This window comes from Blennius ocellaris, assembly GCF_963422515.1.
Source record: "Blennius ocellaris genome assembly, chromosome: 15".
Classification (NCBI taxonomy): Eukaryota; Metazoa; Chordata; class Actinopteri; order Blenniiformes; family Blenniidae; genus Blennius; species Blennius ocellaris.
Window position 1 is genome coordinate 24,759,509 of NC_137664.1, and position 23,954 is coordinate 24,783,462.

The 23,954-nt window shown below is 43.9% G+C and overlaps 1 protein-coding gene across 2 annotated transcripts in view; it reads right to left on the bottom strand.

Annotated features, from left to right (window-relative positions):
* Positions 1-23,954, bottom strand: part of tcf4 (transcription factor 4) — a gene marked incomplete at its 5' end in the record, with an annotated part of 300,703 nt that overhangs the window by 110,797 nt on the left and 165,952 nt on the right. For both annotated transcript variants that reach the window (XM_080510102.1, XM_080510103.1), the window contains one exon: positions 23,857-23,906. In XM_080510102.1, the coding sequence (XP_080366228.1) occupies positions 23,857-23,906 (50 nt within the window). The remainder of the gene's footprint in view (positions 1-23,856; positions 23,907-23,954) is intronic.

Genomic DNA, 23,954 nt, shown 5'->3' on the forward strand with positions numbered 1-23,954 from the left:
TCTGATACACTCTATCTCCTTCCTTTCGTTCTCCTCCTCCTCCTCCCTCTATCCTCCATCTCCCTCCATCCCCCACCTCCCTCCATCCTACACCTCCTCCACCTCTTCCATCCTCCACCTCCCTCCATCCTTGAGTCTAATTCATTTTCTTCCCCACTTCTCCCACTTTTCCTCCTCTGATACACTCTATCTCCTTCCTTTCGTTCTCCTCCTCCTCCTCCTCCCTCTATCCTCCATCTCCCTCCATCCTCCACCTCCCTCCATCCTACACCTCCTCCACCTCTTCCATCCTCCACCTCCCTCCATCCTTGAGTCTAATTCATTTTCTTCCCCACTTCTCCCACTTTTCCTCCTCTGATACACTCTATCTCCTTCCTTTCGTTCTCCTCCTCCTCCTCCTCCCTCTATCCTCCATCTCCCTCTATCCTCCACCTGCCTCCATCCTACACCTCCTCCACCTCTTCCATCCTCCACCTCCCTCCATCCTTGAGTCTAATTCATTTTCTTCCCCACTTCTCCCACTTTTCCTCCTCTGATACACTCTATCTCCTTCCTTTCGTTCTCCTCCTCCTCCTCCCTCTATCCTCCATCTCCCTCCATCCTCCACCTCCCTCTATCCTCCACCTGCCTCCATCCTACACCTCCTCCACCTCTTCCATCCTCCACCTCCCTCCATCCTTGAGTCTAATTCATTTTCTTCCCCACTTCTCCCACTTTTCCTCCTCTGATACACTCTATCTCCTTCCTTTCGTTCTCCTCCTCCTCCTCCCTCTATCCTCCATCTCCCTCCATCCTCCACCTCCCTCTATCCTCCACCTGCCTCCATCCTACACCTCCTCCACCTCTTCCATCCTCCACCTCCCTCCATCCTTGAGTCTAATTCATTTTCTTCCCCACTTCTCCCACTTTTCCTCCTCTGATACACTCTATCTCCTTCCTTTCGTTCTCCTCCTCCTCCTCCCTCTATCCTCCATCTCCCTCCATCCTCCACCTCCCTCTATCCTCCACCTGCCTCCATCCTACACCTCCTCCACCTCTTCCATCCTCCACCTCCCTCCATCCTTGAGTCTAATTCATTTTCTTCCCCACTTCTCCCACTTTTCCTCCTCTGATACACTCTATCTCCTTCCTTTCGTTCTCCTCCTCCTCCTCCCTCTATCCTCCATCTCCCTCCATCCCCCACCTCCCTCTATCCTCCACCTCCCTCCATCCTACACCTCCTCCACCTCTTCCATCCTCCACCTCCCTCCATCCTTGAGTCTAATTCATTTTCTTCCCCACTTCTCCCACTTTTCCTCCTCTGATACACTCTATCTCCTTCCTTTCGTTCTCCTCCTCCTCCTCCCTCTATCCTCCATCTCCCTCCATCCTCCACCTCCCTCTATCCTCCACCTGCCTCCATCCTACACCTCCTCCACCTCTTCCATCCTCCACCTCCCTCCATCCTTGAGTCTAATTCATTTTCTTCCCCACTTCTCCCACTTTTCCTCCTCTGATACACTCTATCTCCTTCCTTTCGTTCTCCTCCTCCTCCTCCCTCTATCCTCCATCTCCCTCCATCCTCCACCTCCCTCTATCCTCCACCTGCCTCCATCCTACACCTCCTCCACCTCTTCCATCCTCCACCTCCCTCCATCCTTGAGTCTAATTCATTTTCTTCCCCACTTCTCCCACTTTTCCTCCTCTGATACACTCTATCTCCTTCCTTTCGTTCTCCTCCTCCTCCTCCCTCTATCCTCCATCTCCCTCCATCCTCCACCTCCCTCTATCCTCCACCTGCCTCCATCCTACACCTCCTCCACCTCTTCCATCCTCCACCTCCCTCCATCCTTGAGTCTAATTCATTTTCTTCCCCACTTCTCCCACTTTTCCTCCTCTGATACACTCTATCTCCTTCCTTTCGTTCTCCTCCTCCTCCTCCCTCTATCCTCCATCTCCCTCCATCCTCCACCTCCCTCTATCCTCCACCTGCCTCCATCCTACACCTCCTCCACCTCTTCCATCCTCCACCTCCCTCCATCCTTGAGTCTAATTCATTTTCTTCCCCACTTCTCCCACTTTTCCTCCTCTGATACACTCTATCTCCTTCCTTTCGTTCTCCTCCTCCTCCTCCCTCTATCCTCCATCTCCCTCCATCCCCCACCTCCCTCTATCCTCCACCTCCCTCCATCCTACACCTCCTCCACCTCTTCCATCCTCCACCTCCCTCCATCCTTGAGTCTAATTCATTTTCTTCCCCACTTCTCCCACTTTTCCTCCTCTGATACACTCTATCTCCTTCCTTTCGTTCTCCTCCTCCTCCTCCTCCCTCTCCAGTGGCGAAATGACAGCTAATCCCTGCTTGAATTATAATCTCACATTTCATCCTGATTTCACAGTGACAGGATTTGCCTTCACATTACGATGCCCACTTGTCAATCTTGTTCTTTCTCGCTCTGTCTGCTCATTCTCTCGCTCGCCCTCTCTCTCTCTCTCTCTCTCTCCCTGTGTCTCTCCATTAGTCGGAGTCTCGTTGTCAACGTCCGATTTCCTACATTTTCACAGTTATTTCTGTCTGTCTTTCCTTCACATTTGTCCTCTCTTTCTTGATATTACCCACTTTTCAGTTCTCTGGATCATTCTGCTGTTGCTCCATTGTCTTTGTTTCCTTTTTCTAGTCTTTATACTTTTGGTCAAAAACAAATTGCCATATGCTTAATCTTGTTCCTCGTGAAAGGTATTAACATCCCTGCGGATATCCCTAACTTAAAGTTAGCCTTACATTCATGTGAGATCTCCTCAACGCTTCTTTTATTATCTTTATAGGGTTCAATTTGTAAGATTTTCATTTCAAACCTTTAAAACTAAGCTGATAGAAGAACACACAAGCCCTGACATTCCATTACTACTGAAGCTAAGAAGTTAACTGCTAACTGCTAACTGTTTAGTGTGTGTGTGTGTGTGTGTGTGTGTGTGTGTGTGTGTGTGTGTGTGTGTGTGTGTGTGTGTGTGTGTGTGTGTGTGTGTGTGTATATATATAATTGTAAGTTGCCTCTTAGTTCTATCAACATGTGCAGGTGATCTCCTGATGTCTCCTGATGTCTGTGATGAGAAATAATGTGAATAAACATGAAGATCTGCTGAAGTTGACAATCCGCTTCTCAATAAAATCATCAAAAGAATACACACAGTAATGAATGTTCTAGGTGTTCTCCTGGTGGACTGGCCTACTGGACCCTCAGACTGCTGATTTAAGATTTGAGGTTAATAGGAGTGACTGAGGAAAGAAAGACCAGAATGACTGCCATCAGGTTTGAATGCTGGATTTTCACTTTCTCTCTTTGGAGAGCGTCACCTGATCCCTGCTTTTCCTCAACTTTCTCCATCTTTTTCTTTCTTCTGTTCCACCTATTTCATCTTTTTCATCCTCACACCGGCTCCCCACAGGGCTGAGTGCTGGGTCCCCTGCTTTACACCCTCTACACCTTCTTCACTCTCTTCGCCCTCTACACCCTGGACACTCTCTACACCCTGGGCACTCTCTACACCCTGGACACCCTCTACACCCTGGACACCCTCTACACCCTGGACACCCTCTACACCCTGGGCACTCTCTACACCCTGGACACCCTCTACACCCTGGACACTCTCTACACCCTGGACACCCTCTACACCCTGGACACCCTCTACACCCTGGGCACTCTCTACACCCTGGGCACTCTCTACACCATGGGCACCCTCTACACCCTGGACACCCTCTACACCCTGGACACTCTCTACACCCTGGACACCCTCTACACCCTGGGCACTCTCTACACCCTGGACACTCTCTACACCCTGGACACTCTCTACACCCTGGACACTCTCTACACCCTGGGCACTCTCTACACCCTGGACACCCTCTACACCCTGGACACCCTCTACACCCTGGACACTCTCTACACCCTGGGCACTCTACACCCTGGGCACTCTCTACACCCTGGACACTCTCTACACCCTGGACACTCTCTACACCCTGGACACCCTCTACACCCTGGGCACTCTCTACACCCTGGACACCCTCTACACCCTGGACACCCTCTACACCCTGGGCACTCTCTACACCCTGGGCACCCTCTACACCCTGGGCACTCTCTACACCCTGGGCACTCTCTACACCCTGGGCACCCTCTACACCCTGGGCACTCTCTACACCCTGGGCACTCTCTACACCCTGGACACCCTCTACACCCTGGACACCCTCTACACCCTGGACACTCTCTACACCCTGGACACTCTCTACACCCTCTACACCCTGGACACCCTCTACACCCTGGGCACTCTCTACACCCTGGGCACCCTCTACACCCTGGACACCCTCTACACCCTGGACACTCTCTACACCCTGGACACCCTCTACACCCTGGACACTCTCTACACCCTGGGCACTCTCTACACCCTGGGCACTCTCTACACCCTGGACAACCTCTACACCCTGAGCACTCTCTACACCCTGGGCACTCTCTACACCCTGAGCACTCTCTACACCCTGGACACTCTCTACACCCTGGGCACTCTCTACACCCTGGACACCCTCTACACCCTGGACACTCTCTACACCCTGGACACCCTCTACACCCTGGGCACTCTCTACACCCTGGACACTCTCTACACCCTGGGCACTCTCTACACCCTGGACACTCTCTACACCCTGGACACCCTCTATCCCCAACACGACACCACGGTAGTGGAACTTATCTGGAAGGGTGGTGAGACCTACAGGGACGAGGTGGAGCGACTGACTGGTTGGTGTGGGGGACACCAACCAGTCAACCGACTCCAATGGGGGACAGACTGCCTCTGAACTTCAGGGGGACTGTGGAGACAGTGGCTGATGTTTGTTTTCTGGGAGTCCAGAGGAGAAAGCCTCACGGCTCAAGGAGACGCAGCAGAGACTGGACCTCCTGGGGCTGCATCACACAGAGTACCCTGACGTACTGCAGTAATGTGAGGTACAGCTCAGTATGGCTGCATAAAGGAAGTTTCTCCAGGCGATCATCAGAGGATGTGCTCTCTCCAAACACTGGAAGAACTGCACAGTTCCCGCTGCCACAGAAAAGCCCACAGTGTCATCAGGGACAGTTCACACCTTGTTTGAACTGCTGTCATCAGGCAAACAATACAGTGCCATTAAAACAAGAACAAACACTTTTTATCCACTGCCGTCACTTCATTTAACACAACATATTGTATAAGGGGCCAGTGCAATGGAATGTACTCTGGTGTGTGTCAGTGTGGAGTTTGTTTGTTTTTATCCCTCTATTCTTATATTTTGACAGTTTTTATTTTTACATTTATTGATTTTATGATGCACAGATGGGTTGATACTTTTTAATCTTGTACCGGTGAAAATGACAGTAAAGTTTCTATTCTATTTATCCGATGAACTGTTCACCTTAAAGACTACAAAAGCTGCGGCGGTTTAAAAAGGAGCGCATCCATAAGCTTCTGTTTTGTCTGGAGGGTCGGTCTAGGGGTGGAGAGGACAGCGTCTGAGTCTGGACCCCGGTCCGCCTCATGGTGGCCCCTGGTCCATCCCTTTACAAGCCCAGTGCACCACCTTTCTGATGGATACCGCACTGCCTTCATGTCACAAACTCCAGTCATCATAAACTGTTTTCCTGAGCATGATGAAGAGCTGACTGGACTTAAATGTCTCCAATGTCTCCAGATCTCAGTGGAACAAGAGTCCAACATCATGGAGGACAAACTTTCAACAACTGTGATGCTGGCTTGTCAGTAAAGACACAAAACCTTCTGGAAGGGTTGGATCACCTCGGTTTGTTGGGCTGTCGACGTCCTCACGTTGAGGCATGCTGTCTTCCCTTGAAACACCCAAATCCTTTTGGAAGGAGGGCAAACAAAAGGCACCAACAGAAGAAAGAGAAGAGTTCTTCATCTTCTCTCTGGTGCAATCAAGATCAAAAACCTGACGTGGCCTCAATTCTGACGCTGGAAATCAGACGCTAATTTTCCTTCAATATACAAACTGAGAGAGAGGAGCAGCGAGAGAGAGTCCCAAAAGTGTTTGGAGAGGGTGTGTGAGTGAAGTGTTTGAGGATGTGTGTGTGTGTGTGTGCGTGTGTGTGTGTGTGTGTGTGTGTGTGTGTGTGTGTGTGTGTGTGTGTGTGTGTGTGTGCGCGCATGTCTGGCATCCATCAGAACCACAGCTTGCCAAAAAAGCAGTAAGCACAGTGCAGAGAGAGAGAGAGAGAGAGCGAGAGAGAGAGAGAGAGAGAGAGGTAAACGTACGAGCGCTGCTGCACGCTAATTATGTATGCATGATTTAATCTGCAACTCAATAATATGCAAATATATTCATATGTTAGTTTCTTAATTAAAAATGCAAAGCAGCCCTTATGGTGATTTTTCTGTGATTTTTTTTTTTCAGCCTAACAAACGGAACATTTTGAGAAACTCAACAAATTGGAGGGAAGCTCTTCAGTGGGGGGTTTGCCGATCGGAAAAAATCAACCCTTCGTTTTCCACTTCCTGTAGTTTGAGCTGGATGAGGAAGATGAGGAGATGAGGAGGAGGAGGAGGAGGAGGAGGAGGAGGGAACAACTTGTTGAATGAAGACTATATTTAAAGACATTTTAAAAGCGATTGTGTTTCATACACTTGAGAAGTCAGTAAAAGAAGCTCTGGGCAGCTCAGCACAACTTTCCCATCATTTCCTCCCGGGACGGCTCTCTGGATGGCGTCGCATTGTTTTGGTTCCTGGGTGGGGAAATTAGAAAACGCCTACTCGGATATGAGGTGTGGTAAACCCGGCGGCGACCCTCCCCGCGACGTCACTTAACCACAACAACATGGCGGCCGGCCGGCTCCAGGTGGCGCTGCAGAAGCTGCTGATGCTCGTCGCGTCAATGAGGTGATGTGTTGGATTTCTTCAGTTCCATTACGAGCAGGCGTTTCCCGTCTGCTGTCACAATGGCGGTGCATTTAGTGAGTTACAGCACCACCTAGAGGGCTGGCATGTGTACTACATTATTTTAAGCCGTATTCACAGTGACGGGTGGATGGAAAGTCTTTTTTTTTATGAACACAGTAGAAAAAAATAATGGTTTTGCTGGTGTGGGCGGGGCCTGTGTTTCACTAGTGGTTCCCAACCTGGGGACCAAAGGAGGTGGTCGGAAAAAAACATCCATATTCATTATTTCTCTTGAGGAGGCCAAAGAAACTACTTTCATTTGGGATACTCTTGCTGTCGGGTTTGTCTTCACTGGAATGTTTCAGAGTCACACGCTGGTCATTAGTACGGCTTCGCAGAAATACAACATGTTTCTGTCTATTCCCCAGGTGAGATCAATGGATTTCTTCACTTCTTTTGTTATTCCATTTACAGGGTGAAGAAATACTCAGAGTTCAATCTACTAAAGTTCTGCTGGTAAAAAAAAGAAAAGCTAAAACATTGTAAAGTTGCTAATGTGCAGATTGTGGAAACTCAACCAACAGACTGACAGATCAGCATCAACCCATTCATTTCCCGATAATGCAATATCGACAGTGGTGGTTGTCCAGATTTCTTAATGTTTATAAATGTTTAAATATGCTCAGAAATGTAAAAGCTTAAAAATACCACAGTTTTATTTTGCGCTTCTTTATTTGAGGTTTCTTTGGATGGATTGATGTGATTTATGTGAAAATAAACCTGGTCTACCTTTTGTTTTTCCTAAACTCAGATTAACTGTCATGTCCAGTAAACCAGCCTCAAAACATATTAATTTTCCCAAAGGGATGAATGAAGCTTCTGCTTGTATTTGTTGACAAGTATGTTAATGCAAGACTCAACTTAATAAATGCTCTCTATTCAAGAGCTGTTTAAAAGTGCAATACTTTCCACCACTAGGGGGCTCTCTCAATCTAAAAAAGCCAAGATTGTTGTAATGTGGTTTGCACTGTATTTAAATCAAGTTAACTTTGGCTGAAAATGAATAATAATGAAGAGGCAACCTAGCCACAACTGGATATCAAGCATCGGATCCAGAGCAGACGAATGGACGAATGGACAGCCTGCAACGTGATTAACCGTTATTATTGCCTCGGGTTTCTACATGTTTGAAATGGAAGAACAAAGCAGCAGACGACTGGACGAATGGACAGCCTCAAGCAAAGAGGCTGGAAATGTGGTGAGCAGCATTTCCTCAGCTGGATCCCCACCACTTTTATTTTTAGACTCACAAAGATGTTGCGCCACTGGAGGTCACTGTCTGACCACAGAAAGCTGCTGCGGCGCCACATAAAATACTCCATTGCTGCTGGATGTAACCTACCGACCGAGAAACGTGTTGAGCAACAGAAAAAAAATGTCCTCAGCAGAAATGAAAGAGAAACTAGAACAATAGTTCAGAGTGAGGAAGTCGTGACGGGACGGGGAGGAATCAAACTATCACGGTGGTGTAGAAACCAATCTGATCCAGACACGCCTCTCATGACGCCTTGTTGTGAGACGTGACCTCGTCAGGTGCAAACCCATGGTCCGGAGAGTCCAGCAGCACATGTTCAAGAATGTATTCTTCAGATTCGGATTCACCTGACTTCTGACGTTCCGTGTAAAACGTGATTTCCACAGTTAATAAAAGTCACCTCTTGCTTGATTGCAATGCATGCTGGGACACCTGCCTCCTCGCGCTGTGCCCAGAGAGGTGGCTGTGGGGCTGGGCGGCAGTGAGAACCTCCCCACTGAGCGCAGCGTCCAGCGGCCTGCGGTCGGAGGAGGAAGCGCTGGGCGCTCAGGTGCGTTACAGCGAGCGGGCCGCAATGAAAACAGTGATTACAGATGAAGATAATCCGCCGGCCAGCATGCGCCACGGCCACGCGCCAGGGCGCCGGCGTTTCATGTGTGCGTGTTGGCGAGCTGATATTCAGATCACTTCCACTCAGCCAGCTTCTCCTCATAACAACAACCTGCTGTTCTTTTTTTTTTCAGAAATACTCCTCTTTTGTTTTCCTTCTTCTCCACAGCATGTCCTCCTATTGGTTACTGTTTGTGATCGCTCTGATTTCACCAGTTGTTGTAAAGGAAAAGCGATAAAAATGAATCCCTCTGCAGGGTGCTCTGTTTTCGAGCCCGCAGGCCGCCTCACGATGCGTCTGACGATAGTAATCGGACGTTTTGCTCTTCTGTGATCTCAAATTCATTCTGCGCTCCGTGGGGGTGGGGGTGGTGGTGGGGGGGTATTGTTTTGATAACTTTTTATGTTGAGGTCACAGAGCAATTAGCCGTCAGCAGACAGCGCTCTCCCGATAGGTTAGCGAAGATCTGACAACCGAGGAAGAGGAGGAGGAGGAGGAGGAGGAGGAACAGGAAGAAGCGGAGGGGCGTTAATGAGCACTCAAACCCACAGGAAACTATAAATACAGTTGTTTGAGTCAGTGACACAAGGTGGAGAATCATAAAGGAATTCAATTTTCACTTAATCCGGCAGATTTTTATCAAACTTCTTCTGATGGAAGAGAAAATATGGTTTTTCAATTAATCAGAAAGAAAAATAAGGCAGTTTTGACACAACAAATCTGGATTTGTGTGTGTGTGTGTGTGTGTGTGTGTGTGTGTGCGTGCATGTGTGTGTGTATATTTGTGTGTGTGCATGACAACATGTGATTTCCATCGCGGCCTTGGAGCGAATCAGAGTGCTGCTCTCTGCAGCAAATATTTAGGCTCAGGAATTCACCAGGGAGTGTTCACATCTGTGTGTGTGTGTGTGTGTGTGTGTGTGTGTGTGTGTGTGTGTGTGTGTGTGTGTGTGTGTGTGTGTGTGTGTGTGAGGTCTTTTTGTCCTGGCGAGGACAGGAAGGCAGCAAACATGGCCGGGCCGAGGTCATTTCATTGACGGGGAACCTTAAAAGAAAGAAAAGAACTGCTGTTCCCTCCATAGTGGAAGTCAGACGCTGGGATCCGCAGCCAAGTGGAAAACTAAAGAAACCTGCAACCAAACCGCACTTGGCCTGATCCATCAAAAGGGATAAAAACAGATGCAAGCCTCACATTGTGCAAACGCACGTGTGGAAATGAATTGAGGGACGCTGAAGATCGAGTCCGACGCAGTAAAATATGTCAATTTGTCCCATTTTGCTTCACGAATAAGGAAGATGAGGTGTTCCAGATCAGACCAAATACCGGAGTAGGTTAATGGGTTCATGATTCACTACATCCAGTAGTGTGCAGTGGTGTTTCAGTCAGAGCCAGCAGTAACAAAATACCCCCCCCCCCCGGCACACAACATGACAGCTGATCAACAACCACAACACATCAAGACTCCACTGTGCAGCTTCACCATCACATCATCTTCCAGTGTTTCCAACAGGTTGACATGGAGGGGAGGAGGGGAGGGAGGGTATGCATGCTTGTCTGTCTGTGTGCACAATCGTATGGGAAACACCACTTTACAATCAAGAACAGCACCAAAGCACCAATCTAATCCAGAGAAAGTTAAAAAAAAAACTATCCCTCACCATCACTTGTAGATTAAATCCATCCTGCTGTAAAATGCTGCACAAAGCCTTTGTTGGTCTGAGTTTAGCTCCTGGTGTCGGTCTGGTGTCGGTCTTCTTCTACTCACAATTTACATTTCTTCTGGAAACTTGAAAAAGGCCCTGAAGAAGGTCTGCTATTGTATCATCTTGCTGTTAAATTAGCCGCCATCACTCCAGATTAGCAGATAATAGAGCGTCATCACCACCTGCCCATGGGCCAATCATCAAGCTCATTTCAATGACGACACCAAGACCAGCACTAGAAACTCTGCTGGCCCTCAGGCGGTCTGTCAATAACACATCAAAATGTGATTGGCTGATGATACTGTCACTCAACATTGTAACCCAATAGCAGGTCCAGCTTCCATCAGAGGGTAGCAATGCAGTTACTGCTGGTCCCCAGCAGGGGGAAGGAGCTGTGATGTGTTTAGAGGACATAGGAGATTTGAGCTCCACAAACCAGAACCAGTCATTTTCTGGATAAAGTTGCTAAAGTCATTAATTGATTCTAGACACAGATTTCAGAATCACTTTTTAATTATTAAAAAAAAAAGAAAAATAATTTTTGATGACTGCACACCACTGACTACATCTGAACATGTGAGAGACGTTTCCTCCGCTGGCTCTCCTCGTCTTTTATTATATGACTAAACGTCCCCTTATTGCCTCGTTTCTTTAGATGTTTTGTTTTGATGTCTCTGATAAGGTCCTCCGCCAACACGGGTGGCCAAATGTAGAAGAAAACCCTCATTTAAATACTGACTTCATTCATGCTGTCACTCTTTGGAAAATGAGTCCAATCCATTTAAGTCAGCACCTTTTCTTCCGGATCTTTCTTTGATCCACTGGACGGCAATAATCGTGAGATTACATTGGAGTCCCTGCTCGTCTCGGGTGAAACCAGTAAACCAGTGCACCACGATCAACGGGATCCCAGAGGTTCCACGTCTTGTTTTTTCACAGTTCGTTCCTTCAAATTAAAAAATGAGATATTCTCACTCGAGAACATTCAGCGTTCCCATCTGGACTCACTCAAGCCGACTGAGCTTCATCACAGTATAATTTAACAAGAGGGACCAATTGTAACCCCAGTGGGTGAAAACCAGGGACCGCCATGTTGGCCCATGTCCTCTTCACCACCAGGGGGCCAAACTGTGACTGAGCACGGCAGCCACAACGCTATCTGAGGATGTCAGCGGAGTGTGAACATAAAGGGTGGAACGTTTATCAGAAAATTGTGATTGTAACTGCACACAATTAAAGAGATTAACCCGTAAGATGCAGAGGCACATTTCACTTATGAACATACCTGAAATGTTTGATTCATTTAAGCTAGCTGCTGACAGGATGCAATCGTTACCATGGAAATGTTTTCAAACTACGGTAATCGGAGAAAACTAATATTAGCTTTAGAACGACTGTGAGACGATGTAAACATACACACACACACACACACACACACAAACGGATGCCTTGTAATTGAATCACTGAGGTTCCCATCTGACACAAAATGGCGGCTGCAGCACAGCAGTGTGGGGTACTTTGGGGCCCAGAGCCAAGCCAGTAGCTTGGCTACACACACACACACACACACACACACACACACACACACACACACACACACACACACACACACACACACACACACACACACACACACACACACACACACACACACATTTCAGGCGATTCTTTTTAAATCATGGTCATTTGTTGACCACATGAAGTGGTTGCAGCAGTGAACACGGAGTGTTTTAAAGACATTTCTGGAGCTTTTTCAAGGAGAGTGAGTCACTGAAGCATCTGTGTGTGTGTGTGTGTGTGTGTGTGTGTGTGTGTGTGTGTGTGTGTGTGTGTGTGTGTGTGTGTGTGTGTGTGTGTGTGTGTGTGTGTGTGTGTGTGAGGTTGGTTTCTTCAGCAGCATTCACAGCTGCACCTCAAGCCGCTCTGCCGAGTCCGTTTTGGTTAACGAGCGTTTGAATTCAGAAAACATTGGAGCTTCCATCTTCCACTTCCGTGCATGAAGCGGCTTCAGCTGCCAAACAGAGTCGTCCACAACCTGCCAGAAGGTCACGTGGAACGAGCACTGAAGCTCACACACACACACACACACACACACACACACACACACACACACACACACACACACAGACGTATCCAGCTCTGTTAAGGCAGGAGGATGTCACGTCATCACTGACGATGGGTTATTTTACCCATTAGTAGAGTATTTAGTAACTTCATATACTTCCCAATGCAAATTTCATTTGGTTAATGCTAATTGGAATTAAACCTTTACCTGAATTTTGTTTTACAATTATTAAAAAATATATCTCTGTATCCATCTATATACACTTTGCGGTATACAACAACACTGGAATTAAAGCTGTATATTTTATTTCTAATAAGATCATTTTAGGAAAAAGTCATCACAAAAAAAAAGAAAAGAAAAAAACACCTCTGTACGCTGATGTAACCAGCGAGGGGATGAAGTCTTCCTACCTAAACCAAGTTTTATGAAATTTGAAGGAAATCAGCTGAAACATATTACGGCTTATCTGCTTTGGCCATCGGGAGGCAGTAGAGTAAACCACCTGCAGCGATTTGCTCCAGGGAGGAAGTCAGAGAAGCAGGCCGTTTATGAAGCATTTCAGAGCCACAATAAATTAATAAAACAACAACAACAACAACAACAAAACACTGCTACAACTGGGGACGTTTCCTGAAGTGACATGGCCGAATTGGTGCAGTAAATTTATGTGAAATATGTAAAATTTCCAGAAAGTCTTTAACAGAGACGTTTAAATTAGTTCACACAAAAAAAAAAAATCTAAAATCAACGACATATCAATTTGACTCGAATTATAAGCAGTGTTTTGTTTGAATTTTCTTTTATGAAAATGTTGTTTGTCAATCAAGGACAGACTTTTATGTTATTACTGTTAAAGAATTTACTTTACCAAGCCATAATTTCCATGTTGCCATACGTGGCTAACAAGCAATGCGTCCAGATAAATCCACCATCATTAAAGCTTTTTGGCCCTGGTGTCATGCTGGAATACTTCCAGGTATGGTTTTCTCGTATCGTCTGTCACAGTGAGGATAAGTGTGGACATGATTAAAAACTGTAAACACCAGCGAGTAAAGCTCAGGACGCTTTCATTCAGTTTCACTCCTGCTGGATTCTGCTGCGTCCAGGAGAAGGAAAGTCCCTGATCATTTGATGGCGTGTGGTTGTGGTGAAGGAAACGTCTTCGTGATCAGGATGTGGTGAGTCACTTCAGGCTCTACTTCCTGTTTCACAGAAACAAAGCTCAAAGGCACAAAGACAGAAAAGACCCTAGGTTTCCTCAGGACTACATAGTGAAGGGCTCCATCAATTTAGTAGGAATCAATAAGTGAGGACACGGAAACCGAAAACACAAGAAAACATGACAAACCTATCGAGAGTGATGAAAACATCCAAGTGAAATAAAACTGGATGAAATCAAATCCATGAGAGATTCAACAATACTGATACCAGTACCGGGTATCAGGTCCGACACTACACAGAGAACTCGTACTCGTACTCGTCAAAACATCCAGATACGACTTGGTGAGTATCATGAGACGTGATCATCAGCGAATCTTTGATAATAATGAAAACAACTGTACAGACTATAAATGATCTTCAAACAAAATATCAAGAGGAGAAAGACAGCTTGTACATCACCAGCAACATGTGGACCAGCAGTTAGCTGGATGTCACTCAGTAGTTTAGTGAGTAGCTTAGTAGTAAAGCAAGAAACCAGAACCAGACCTTCTCCTCTCATTTCAATCTGCAGTTTCCCAAACCCTTCCCACCAAAGTCCAGATGAGCATATGAGCCCTGGTTAAGGAGTCCGGGATCTCCCGGTCCCAAATCATTTATTTAGTATATTGATGATACATGTAGGGTGTCAAACATCTTAAAATGTGTGTTATTTGTTGATGATGCCAATATTTTTTGTGACGGGGAAAATTTGCAGCAGCTTTTGTAGGTGGTCACAGCAGCAATGAGTCAACTCAAAACTTGGTTTGATTTGACTAAATCATCATTAAACGCTTATATAAAACCAAACGTATGCTGTTTGGAAAATGCAAAAGTAAAAGTAAATGATAAATAATGCTGAAATACAAAGAGTGTATGAGAATACATTCCTGGGTGTGATTCCCCCACACACTGTGACACATGACGGAGCAAAAGTGGCGCGGAGCATTGGGGTGACGGGGAAAGCAAGGCACGTTGGGAGTCACAGAGCACTGTAGGTTCTCTATTGTTCACTGGTGGGACCATATTTACATTACTGTGTGGAAGTAGGGTGCAATACCTAAAAAAACACCTTACATTCACTGAGCACAATACAAAAAAGAACCATTCATATAGTTAATAATATTTAGTTAATGATAATATTATGGGCACAACAATATCCTGTTTTTAAAATGACACATCTTAAAGTTTGTGGATCTGGTAGAATTTAAGACGGCACAAATAATGTATAAAGCAATAAATAAACTACCCTGTAATATACAAAAGTGTTGAAAGACAGCGTGGGGGGTGGGGGTGGGGAGGTTATAACTTTATAGGGGAACTAAACTTGAAACAGCATTATGCTGAGCCAATTTAAAAAGTAGGTGTATTTCCATTGTGGGGTGGTTTTGTGTGATGGTCTTGACGACTAGATTAAACAAAGTATGAATATAATACAATTTAATTGTTTTTACAAAAGATATATCTTTGATAAATATAGAAATGAAGAAGGAGGATGTAAATCTTGCTGATGTTAATGGCCCTTGTTCAGTTTGTTCTTCCTTTTTATGTTGGGTTTTTGGTTTATTCTGTTTTCCCAAATAGCTTGATTAGAGTATTTTTGTTTGTTTGTTGTTGTGTTTTGTTTTGTTTTTTGAACTGCCTGTTTAGTTATTTTATTGGATTTCTTCATTTGTGTATTATGGTGGTAGGACTTGACAAGCCGAAGCTTCTTCCTGTCCTCGTTCCTTTGTCAAATGTGTATCATGTTGAAACTGGATTCATTACTGATTTTCATACATTTTTCTTTTCTATTGTTTCATCAAATTTTAATTGGCCCTTTGTTCAAAATGAATAAATAAATCAAATCAAATCATAAGCACTCATACTGGTATCAGCCCTCGTACGGTATCAGCATTCATACTGGTATCAGCCCTCGTACGGTATCAGCATTCATACTGGTATCAGCACTTGTAGTGGTAACAGCATTCATACTGTTGTCAGCATTCGTTCTGGTATCAGCATTCATACTGGTATCAGCACTTGTAGTGGTAACAGCATTCATACTGTTGTCAGCATTCGTTCTGGTATCAGCATTCATACTGGTAACAGCACTTGTAGTGGTAACAGCATTCATACTGTTGTCAGCATTCGTTCTGGTATCAGCATTCATACTGGTAACAGCACTTGTAGTGGTAACAGCATTCATACTGTTGTCAGCATTCGTTCTGGTATCAGCATTCATACTGGTATCAGCACTCGTACTGGTATCAGCACTTGTACTGGTATCAGCATTCATACTGGTATCAGCACTCGTACTGGTATCAGCACTCGTACTGGTATCAGCACTCGTACTGGTATCAGCACTCGTACTGGTATCAGCATTCATACGGTGCAGCGCTGAACTCCATGCATGTGTGGATTTTAAAGCCTTTTTTTCATTACTGTTAAACAACAAAACAACAAATGTTGATGTGATAAGAAGTGAGATTACATTTAATTGTAATTGAAATAGGTTTCAAAAATAATTCAAAATAAAGGTAGAGCAATAATTATTATAATATAAATATATACATAAAGAAATAACTGGTATATATTACTTTTATTAGTCATGTTTAAGTTATTGTACAAAACTTCAAACACTAAATTCCAATGCTTGTTTATTATTTAATTTTTTTTCTTTCAGTATTTTCATATTTCTTCATATTCAACAGATAAAAAAACAAAACACAATTATTCACATGTGATTAGGAACAATACAGAGGACGATATTTAACATTGCACCATGTTTTGGTGGATATTTCTTGCAAAATCTCTATTTTCTGGGTTTTGTTTGCTGCTTCAAGTATTTAACAGCGAATGAAACAGAAACATGAGCCTCGCTCACCCCAGGGTCTGTGCCACACCCGGGGCCGTCTGAAGGGGGCAGCATAGCTCACTAAAACCCACTGTCCTGCACCCCCCCACAAGCCCCCACCTCCCCCACTCTCCCTCCACCCCATCCCTCTTCACCCCGGGCCCACCCGGGACCTCCGGCTCTCCGACTGTGTCTTCTGCAAGACCTGGTTTAATTTAATTAATGCTGTCGAGTTTAAACAAAACCACAACTCAGCTGAGAGACAGAGAGGGAGAGGGAGAGAGAGACAGCGATAGAAAGAGGTAGATAGATAGAGAGAGAGAGGGAGGGAGGGAGGGAGGGAGGGAGGGAGGGAAGAGGATGGCCAGAGAAGGAGCAGACACTCAGTTACTCCGTTGAGGATAAATTTTATCGTCTCTGCGTTTTTCACCGACTTTAAAACAAAGTTTTTCCCTGAAGATTTTCTCTCAGTGACTAAAATCTATTTTGTTTAAAACGGCTGACAGTTTGGCTACTGAGCCGCTTCTTTTTTCACTCAGGATCCTCAAATTTAACCTAAAATCTCACTGACTGCTGAGCTTCAGGTAAACACAATAATAGTCATTTTAATGCCGCTTGGCTTCTTAAAAACATTTAATTTCTCATTAAATATTCCTGCTTTAGTTAGTGCAGAGAAATCACACAGCTCTGAAATCATTAAAAAAAATTTTTTTTAAATGTACATGCTAATTTATTTCCTCTCACACCTCTTAATAAAAAAATAAACATTAATTGAAAAGGAATCAAATATTTATTTTAATGTAATTGCTTATCCCGCAGCTTTCTCGTTCAAATTATTGTTAAAGATAATAAGATCTGAGGTGAGCAAAATTAGACTTTAAATACTACATTATTCACAATGCAAATCAAACAGAATTTAAACTATGCTACGTACATTTCAAAATATATATACACTCGTGAAATATTTATTTATTTATTTGCTGAATTTCAAAGAATATAGTCAACTAAACTAAATCCCATGAAAAAATGTCAAATCTAAATACGTACATAAATAAATCAATAAATCCTGCGACTCAAAGTGATGATTTAAAAAAAAAAAAAAAATCATACATGATCTAATATTGAATATACAGGACAGGCAATATCTGTTCCCATACAGTCATCGTGTGTGTGTGTGTGTGTGTGTGTGTGTGTGTGTGTGTGTGCGTTAGCCCGGAGGATGAGCCACAGACTTTATCAAGCCCAACACGCCAAATGAAGAAAAAGCAGCGATGTGTGGGGTTAAAAGACGGAGTTAAAAGACGAAGAGGAAACATCAGCGAGTCGTCGCTCTGCAACCCTCTAATGTGAGAAAGTGACGGCTAATTTCCTTTTGATTGCAACGGCGTCCCACGCTCTCCTCTCAAGTGACGCTTAATCGTTTCTCAAAGTAAATCATCAACTCAGCAACTACATTTGACAAACAACAAAAACAAACTTGCGGCACAGCGAGACAATAAAATAACCAAAAAAAGGAAAAAAGAAAAGTATTAACCTGAACGGAAAACGAGCCACTGAGATTACAAATAGCTGCCTTTCTTTTAACGATTCAGAGCTGAAGTAAAAACAATTAAGAGAATAACAGCCGATGCATTAACACAAAAAGACAAAAGAAATAAATGTTAAAAGTAAATGCAGCAGAATTTGATTTTTAAACAGATTCTTTAAAATCTGAGACAATAATTTAATGGGAGCTAAAGAAAAGAAGAAAAAAGGATACAAAACATCCAGAAAACAAAAGCTACAGGATGTAAACATTTTGTATATTACAGGTAGTTTATTCCTCTAATGGGTTCAGAAGCAGGGAGGATTTATCTAAACAACCCAAAATGAAAGAAAACAATTACAATTTAGTACGTAAATGTTTGTGTTTGAAAAAAAAAGAAAGGTTTTAGCTAAATTTACTTTGTAAAATGCACAAATACAAAAAAAATACAATAAAAATACAATAAGAAGAGTGCAGACTAAAATAGAACAAAAACCGTCAGACTGAAAATGAAGATCCAATATTTGAATGAAAAGTCGTCCTCACTGTGTGAGATTAGTGACCAATTTACTGAAAAAGATCAAAACTATATCAGTGTTATACGATCTGCATCCACTGTTGAAACATTAGCATTAGTAACGTTACGTCTTAGCTCCACGACAGAAGTGAATAATTGATATATGAAAAAGATTAGCGCAAATAATGATCTTATTCAATTCAATCATGAGAAATTAGATATCATGTCACTAATGTGAAATGTATAAAAGATTAGCATTAGCTCAGTTGGTTAAGCAGATGCATGGTTGTATATAATCTAACTCCTCGTTTGGGGGATTATTGCAACATTAGCATTAACAACATCATTACATAATCAGTTCAACTAACCAGGATTATAGATGTCAATATTTGGTACGGTAGTCATGAAATCTGCGTCCGTGTTTATACTGGTGCAGCGTTAGCATGAGCAGCATTATCCAGCACAAGTACAACTATTAGCATGTTCTCATGCAAACATGTGAAATGATGAGAATTTTATTCAGATGGACGATCAGCCTGCTCTTTGTTTCATGGCGGTTTGAGGATTTGAGTCATTGGAGGTTCTGCTAAATTACCCATTTGTTTATCCATGATACACACCTCATCCTATACACACCTCATGATACACACCTCATGATACATGCCTCATGATACACGCCTCATAATATATACCTCATAATACACACCTCTTAATACACACCTCATAATACACACCTCATGATACACACCTCATGATACACACCTCATGATACATGCCTCATAATATATACCTCATGATACACACCTCATGATATACACCTCATGATATACACCTCATGATACACACCTCATGATACACACCTCATGATACACGCCTCATAAATATACCTCATAATACACACCTCATAATACACACCTCATGATACACACCTCATAATACACACCTCATAATACACACCTCATGATACACTCCTCATGATACACACCTCATGATACACACCTCATGATACACGCCTCATAATATATACCTCATAAGAAACACCTCATAATACACACCTCATGATACACACCTCATGATACACACCTCATGATACACACCTCATGATACACGCCTCATAATATATACCTCATAAGAAACACCTCATAATACACACCTCATGATACACACCTCATGATACACACCTCATGATATACACCTCATGATATACACCTCATAATACACACCTCATGATATACACCTCATGATATACACCTCATGATACACACCTCATAATACACACCTCATGATACACACCTCATGATACACACCTCATGATACACGCCTCATAATATATTCCTCATAATACACACCTCATAATACACACCTCATAATACACACCTCATGATACACACCTCATGATACACACCTCATGATACACGCCTCATAATATATACCTCATAAGAAACACCTCATAATACACACCTCATAATACACACCTCATGATACACACCTCATGATACACACCTCATGATACACACCTCATGATATACACCTCATGATATACACCTCATGATACACACCTCATCCTATACACACCTCATGATATACACCACATAATACACACCTCATAATACACACCTCATGATACACACCTCATCCTATACACACCTCATGATACACACCTCATCCTATACACACCTCATCCTATACACACCTCATGATACACACCTCATCCTATACACACCTCATGATACACACCTCATGATACACACCTCATGATACACACATCATCCTATACACACCTCATGATACACACCTCATGATACACACATCATCCTATACACACCTCATGATACACACCTCATGATACACACCTCATGATACACACCTCATCCTATACACACCTCATGATACACACCTCATCCTATACACACCTCATGATACACACCTCATGATACACACATCATCCTATACACACCTCATGATACACACCTCATGATACACACATCATCCTATACACACCTCATGATACACACCTCATGATATACACCTCATGATACACACCTCATCCTATACACACCTCATGATATACACCACATAATACACACCTCATGATACACACCTCATCCTATATACACCTCATCCTATACACACCTCATCCTATACACACCTCATGATACACACCTCATGATACACACATCATCCTATACACACCTCATGATACACACATCATCCTATACACACCTCATGATACACACCTCATGATACACACCTCATGATACACACCTCATCCTATACACACCTCATGATACACACCTCATCCTATACACACCTCATGATACACACCTCATGATACACACCTCATGATACACACATCATCCTATACACACCTCATGATACACACATCATCCTATACACACCTCATGATACACACCTCATGATACACACCTCATGATACACACATCATCCTATACACACCTCATGATACACACCTCATGATACACACCTCATGATACACACATCATCCTATACACACCTCATGATACACACATCATCCTATACACACCTCATGATACACACCTCATGATACACACCTCATGATACACACCTCATCCTATACACACCTCATGATACACACATCATCCCATACACACCTCATGATACACACCTCATGATACACACCTCATGATACACACCTCATGATACACACCTCATGATACACACATCATCCCATACACACCTCATGATACACACCTCATGATACACACCTCATGATACACACCTCATGATACACACATCACCCTATACTGTCTACCCCAGACCCGCAGGCCAGAAATCAGTTAACACTTTTCAAAAGTTTGTAATGGCTGATGAGAAGGTGGAAACAATGACCACACACACACACGCACGCACGCACACACACACACACACACACACACACACACACACACACACACACACACACACACACACACACACACACATACACACACAGTTATAATTAAAATCAACTTTTACCAAAACTGCAGTGTGATTTGACAAAACAAAGTACAGCAATGGCGACAATAAAATAATACAAATGTTTCTATCACTTCCAATATTACTGATATGACCACCTGCACCCTCTAAAGGCACAATGCGGTACTACATCCACAGATGAACGATCTTTAACGCTGAGCAACTGTTAAAGGTACAATAAGTACGTATAAGTGAAACCACTTCTGCACACTAGGTGGCAGAGTTGAGTCATATCTAGTCTCAGCAGTTTGCTCTAAATTGTTGTCAAGAACTCTTTCCTAGGAAGGTCTCATGAAGGGACACGCTGCACCACCTGGTGGTGCGAAGTGGTAAAACACTGCTGACCAGGTCTTGCGGGTGAGACTTCCTGATTATTTTTGAGTGAAGACATTACTCCTCTCCTATTCTCCTCACTACTGTCTCTCCTCCTTTCCTCTCCTCTTCTACTTTCTTCCTTCCTGCTTCCTCCTCCTCCTCCTCCTTCTTCTTACCTCCTCCTCCTCCTCCAAACCCCACCCGCCTCCCCCATGATGTCACAGAGTGACGACAGGAGAAGAGAACAGGAAGTGAGGACAAAGCAGTGCGGAGCCACAGAAAGCTGGACTCCCGCCGAGGCCGACATGCTGAATATTCAGCCGTCATTAAATGGTCATTAATGAGGTCAGCGTCGAGCGGGGGAACCAAACTAAACAAAAACACCATCACAGTCAGGATGAGAAACAAATCTCATGAGGAGCAGAGACACAATGGATCCAAAGCCACATGGTAACAAGAAGTAAAAAAAAAAAAAAAAAAAGCGCAATAACGAAAGAGCATAAGAGCCATGAACTTTCAGTTAGGCTTTGAAGTTACAGGAAAATAAAGCGAAAAGCGGAGGAGTCAGAGAGCAAAACATCTGCTGGAGGCCTCGGGAGGAGCAGCAAACACAAAACACAGAGGAACTCTGAACACAGCTTGACCTTCAACCACCAAAGTTGGACGAAGGTTATGCTTTTATCTATGTATGTATGTATTTATTTATTTATTGGTTTGTTTGTTTTCTATGTATTTATGTATGTACGTATGTATGTATGTTTGTATTTTACCAACTGTTCATAAAACCATTAAGCTGAATGGTTCAGGGATAGTTCGTCCTCCATTAGCTCCTGGGGAGGGAAGATGTTTCCTCTATTGACGACGGGCTGGAGCTCTGCTAGGAGCCGCCAGTAAGTGCTGACGCTAACCGCTAGCAATCTGCGAGCACATTGCTAACTCTGCCCCCTCTCTCCACTCTCAGCCAATCACAGGCCAGCTCACTCTGATGGTTCAAGTAGCACAAAAGAACAGGAACCAACAGAACTTCAGTGAACCTTAACTTTGTAACAACAGGAAGCAGTTCAAACAACCGATGGAGGCAGTGGCGTGGTGATCAAGTAACCTTGTAATCCACTGGTTTCCATGGTGACAAACGTGGCACCATGGTTAGCGGAGGTCTGCGCTCTACCGGGTGACCGTTCTGGTTGTGACTTGATGGTAGAAGGAGAACTGGATGGTGGTCAGGAGTTTTTAATCCAATAGGAGCGATCAGTTCAATGTTTTCTTAATTGTGACGTTGATTCGATGCAGATTCTTTCTCTTTGTTGCAATGAAACTCTCTTTGATCACGAGTGGCGGGTAAGAGAAACAAAAACCAGAGACGCTCAACAAAAAGCCAGCAGCTGTTAGCGTCCAGTTCGGCTCTGAAACAATTCACAAAACCAAGGAGCTTTTGTTTTTTTTGTTTTTTTTTCTCCCGGAGGACTTTTTGTTCCCGTTGTTCTGAAGAGCAGCGGCTCCGTTCTGAAGAGGCCAAACATCCACACACACCCGCCCGTCATCACGCAGTCACACAGGAAAACACAGGTGGCTGCTGCAAACCTTTATATCCACGTTTCTCATGACGGAAATATTGCATCTATGCATCAGCATGACTTCATTTTATCAACTGCGTTAAAAATGTGCATTTCTTTACATTGTCAGCAAAAAACGAAAAACCAACACCAAAAAAAGCAAACAGCCGTCTCAACACAGTATCATCGTCAACACCACACGCACACACACACACGCACGCACGCACACACGCACACACACACACACACACACACTAGCTCATTCCGCCGCTCGCTTCACGTAGCAGTAATAGCTCCCAGAGAAAGACTTTAAAAGGTGTTATCACTTACGGAGGACGGCAAGCCGGGAGGGACCTTCCGCACTTTTTTTGTGTGAATTTCTGAAAAAGAAACAATAAAAAAAAAGAAAACAGTGATCAAACAATAGC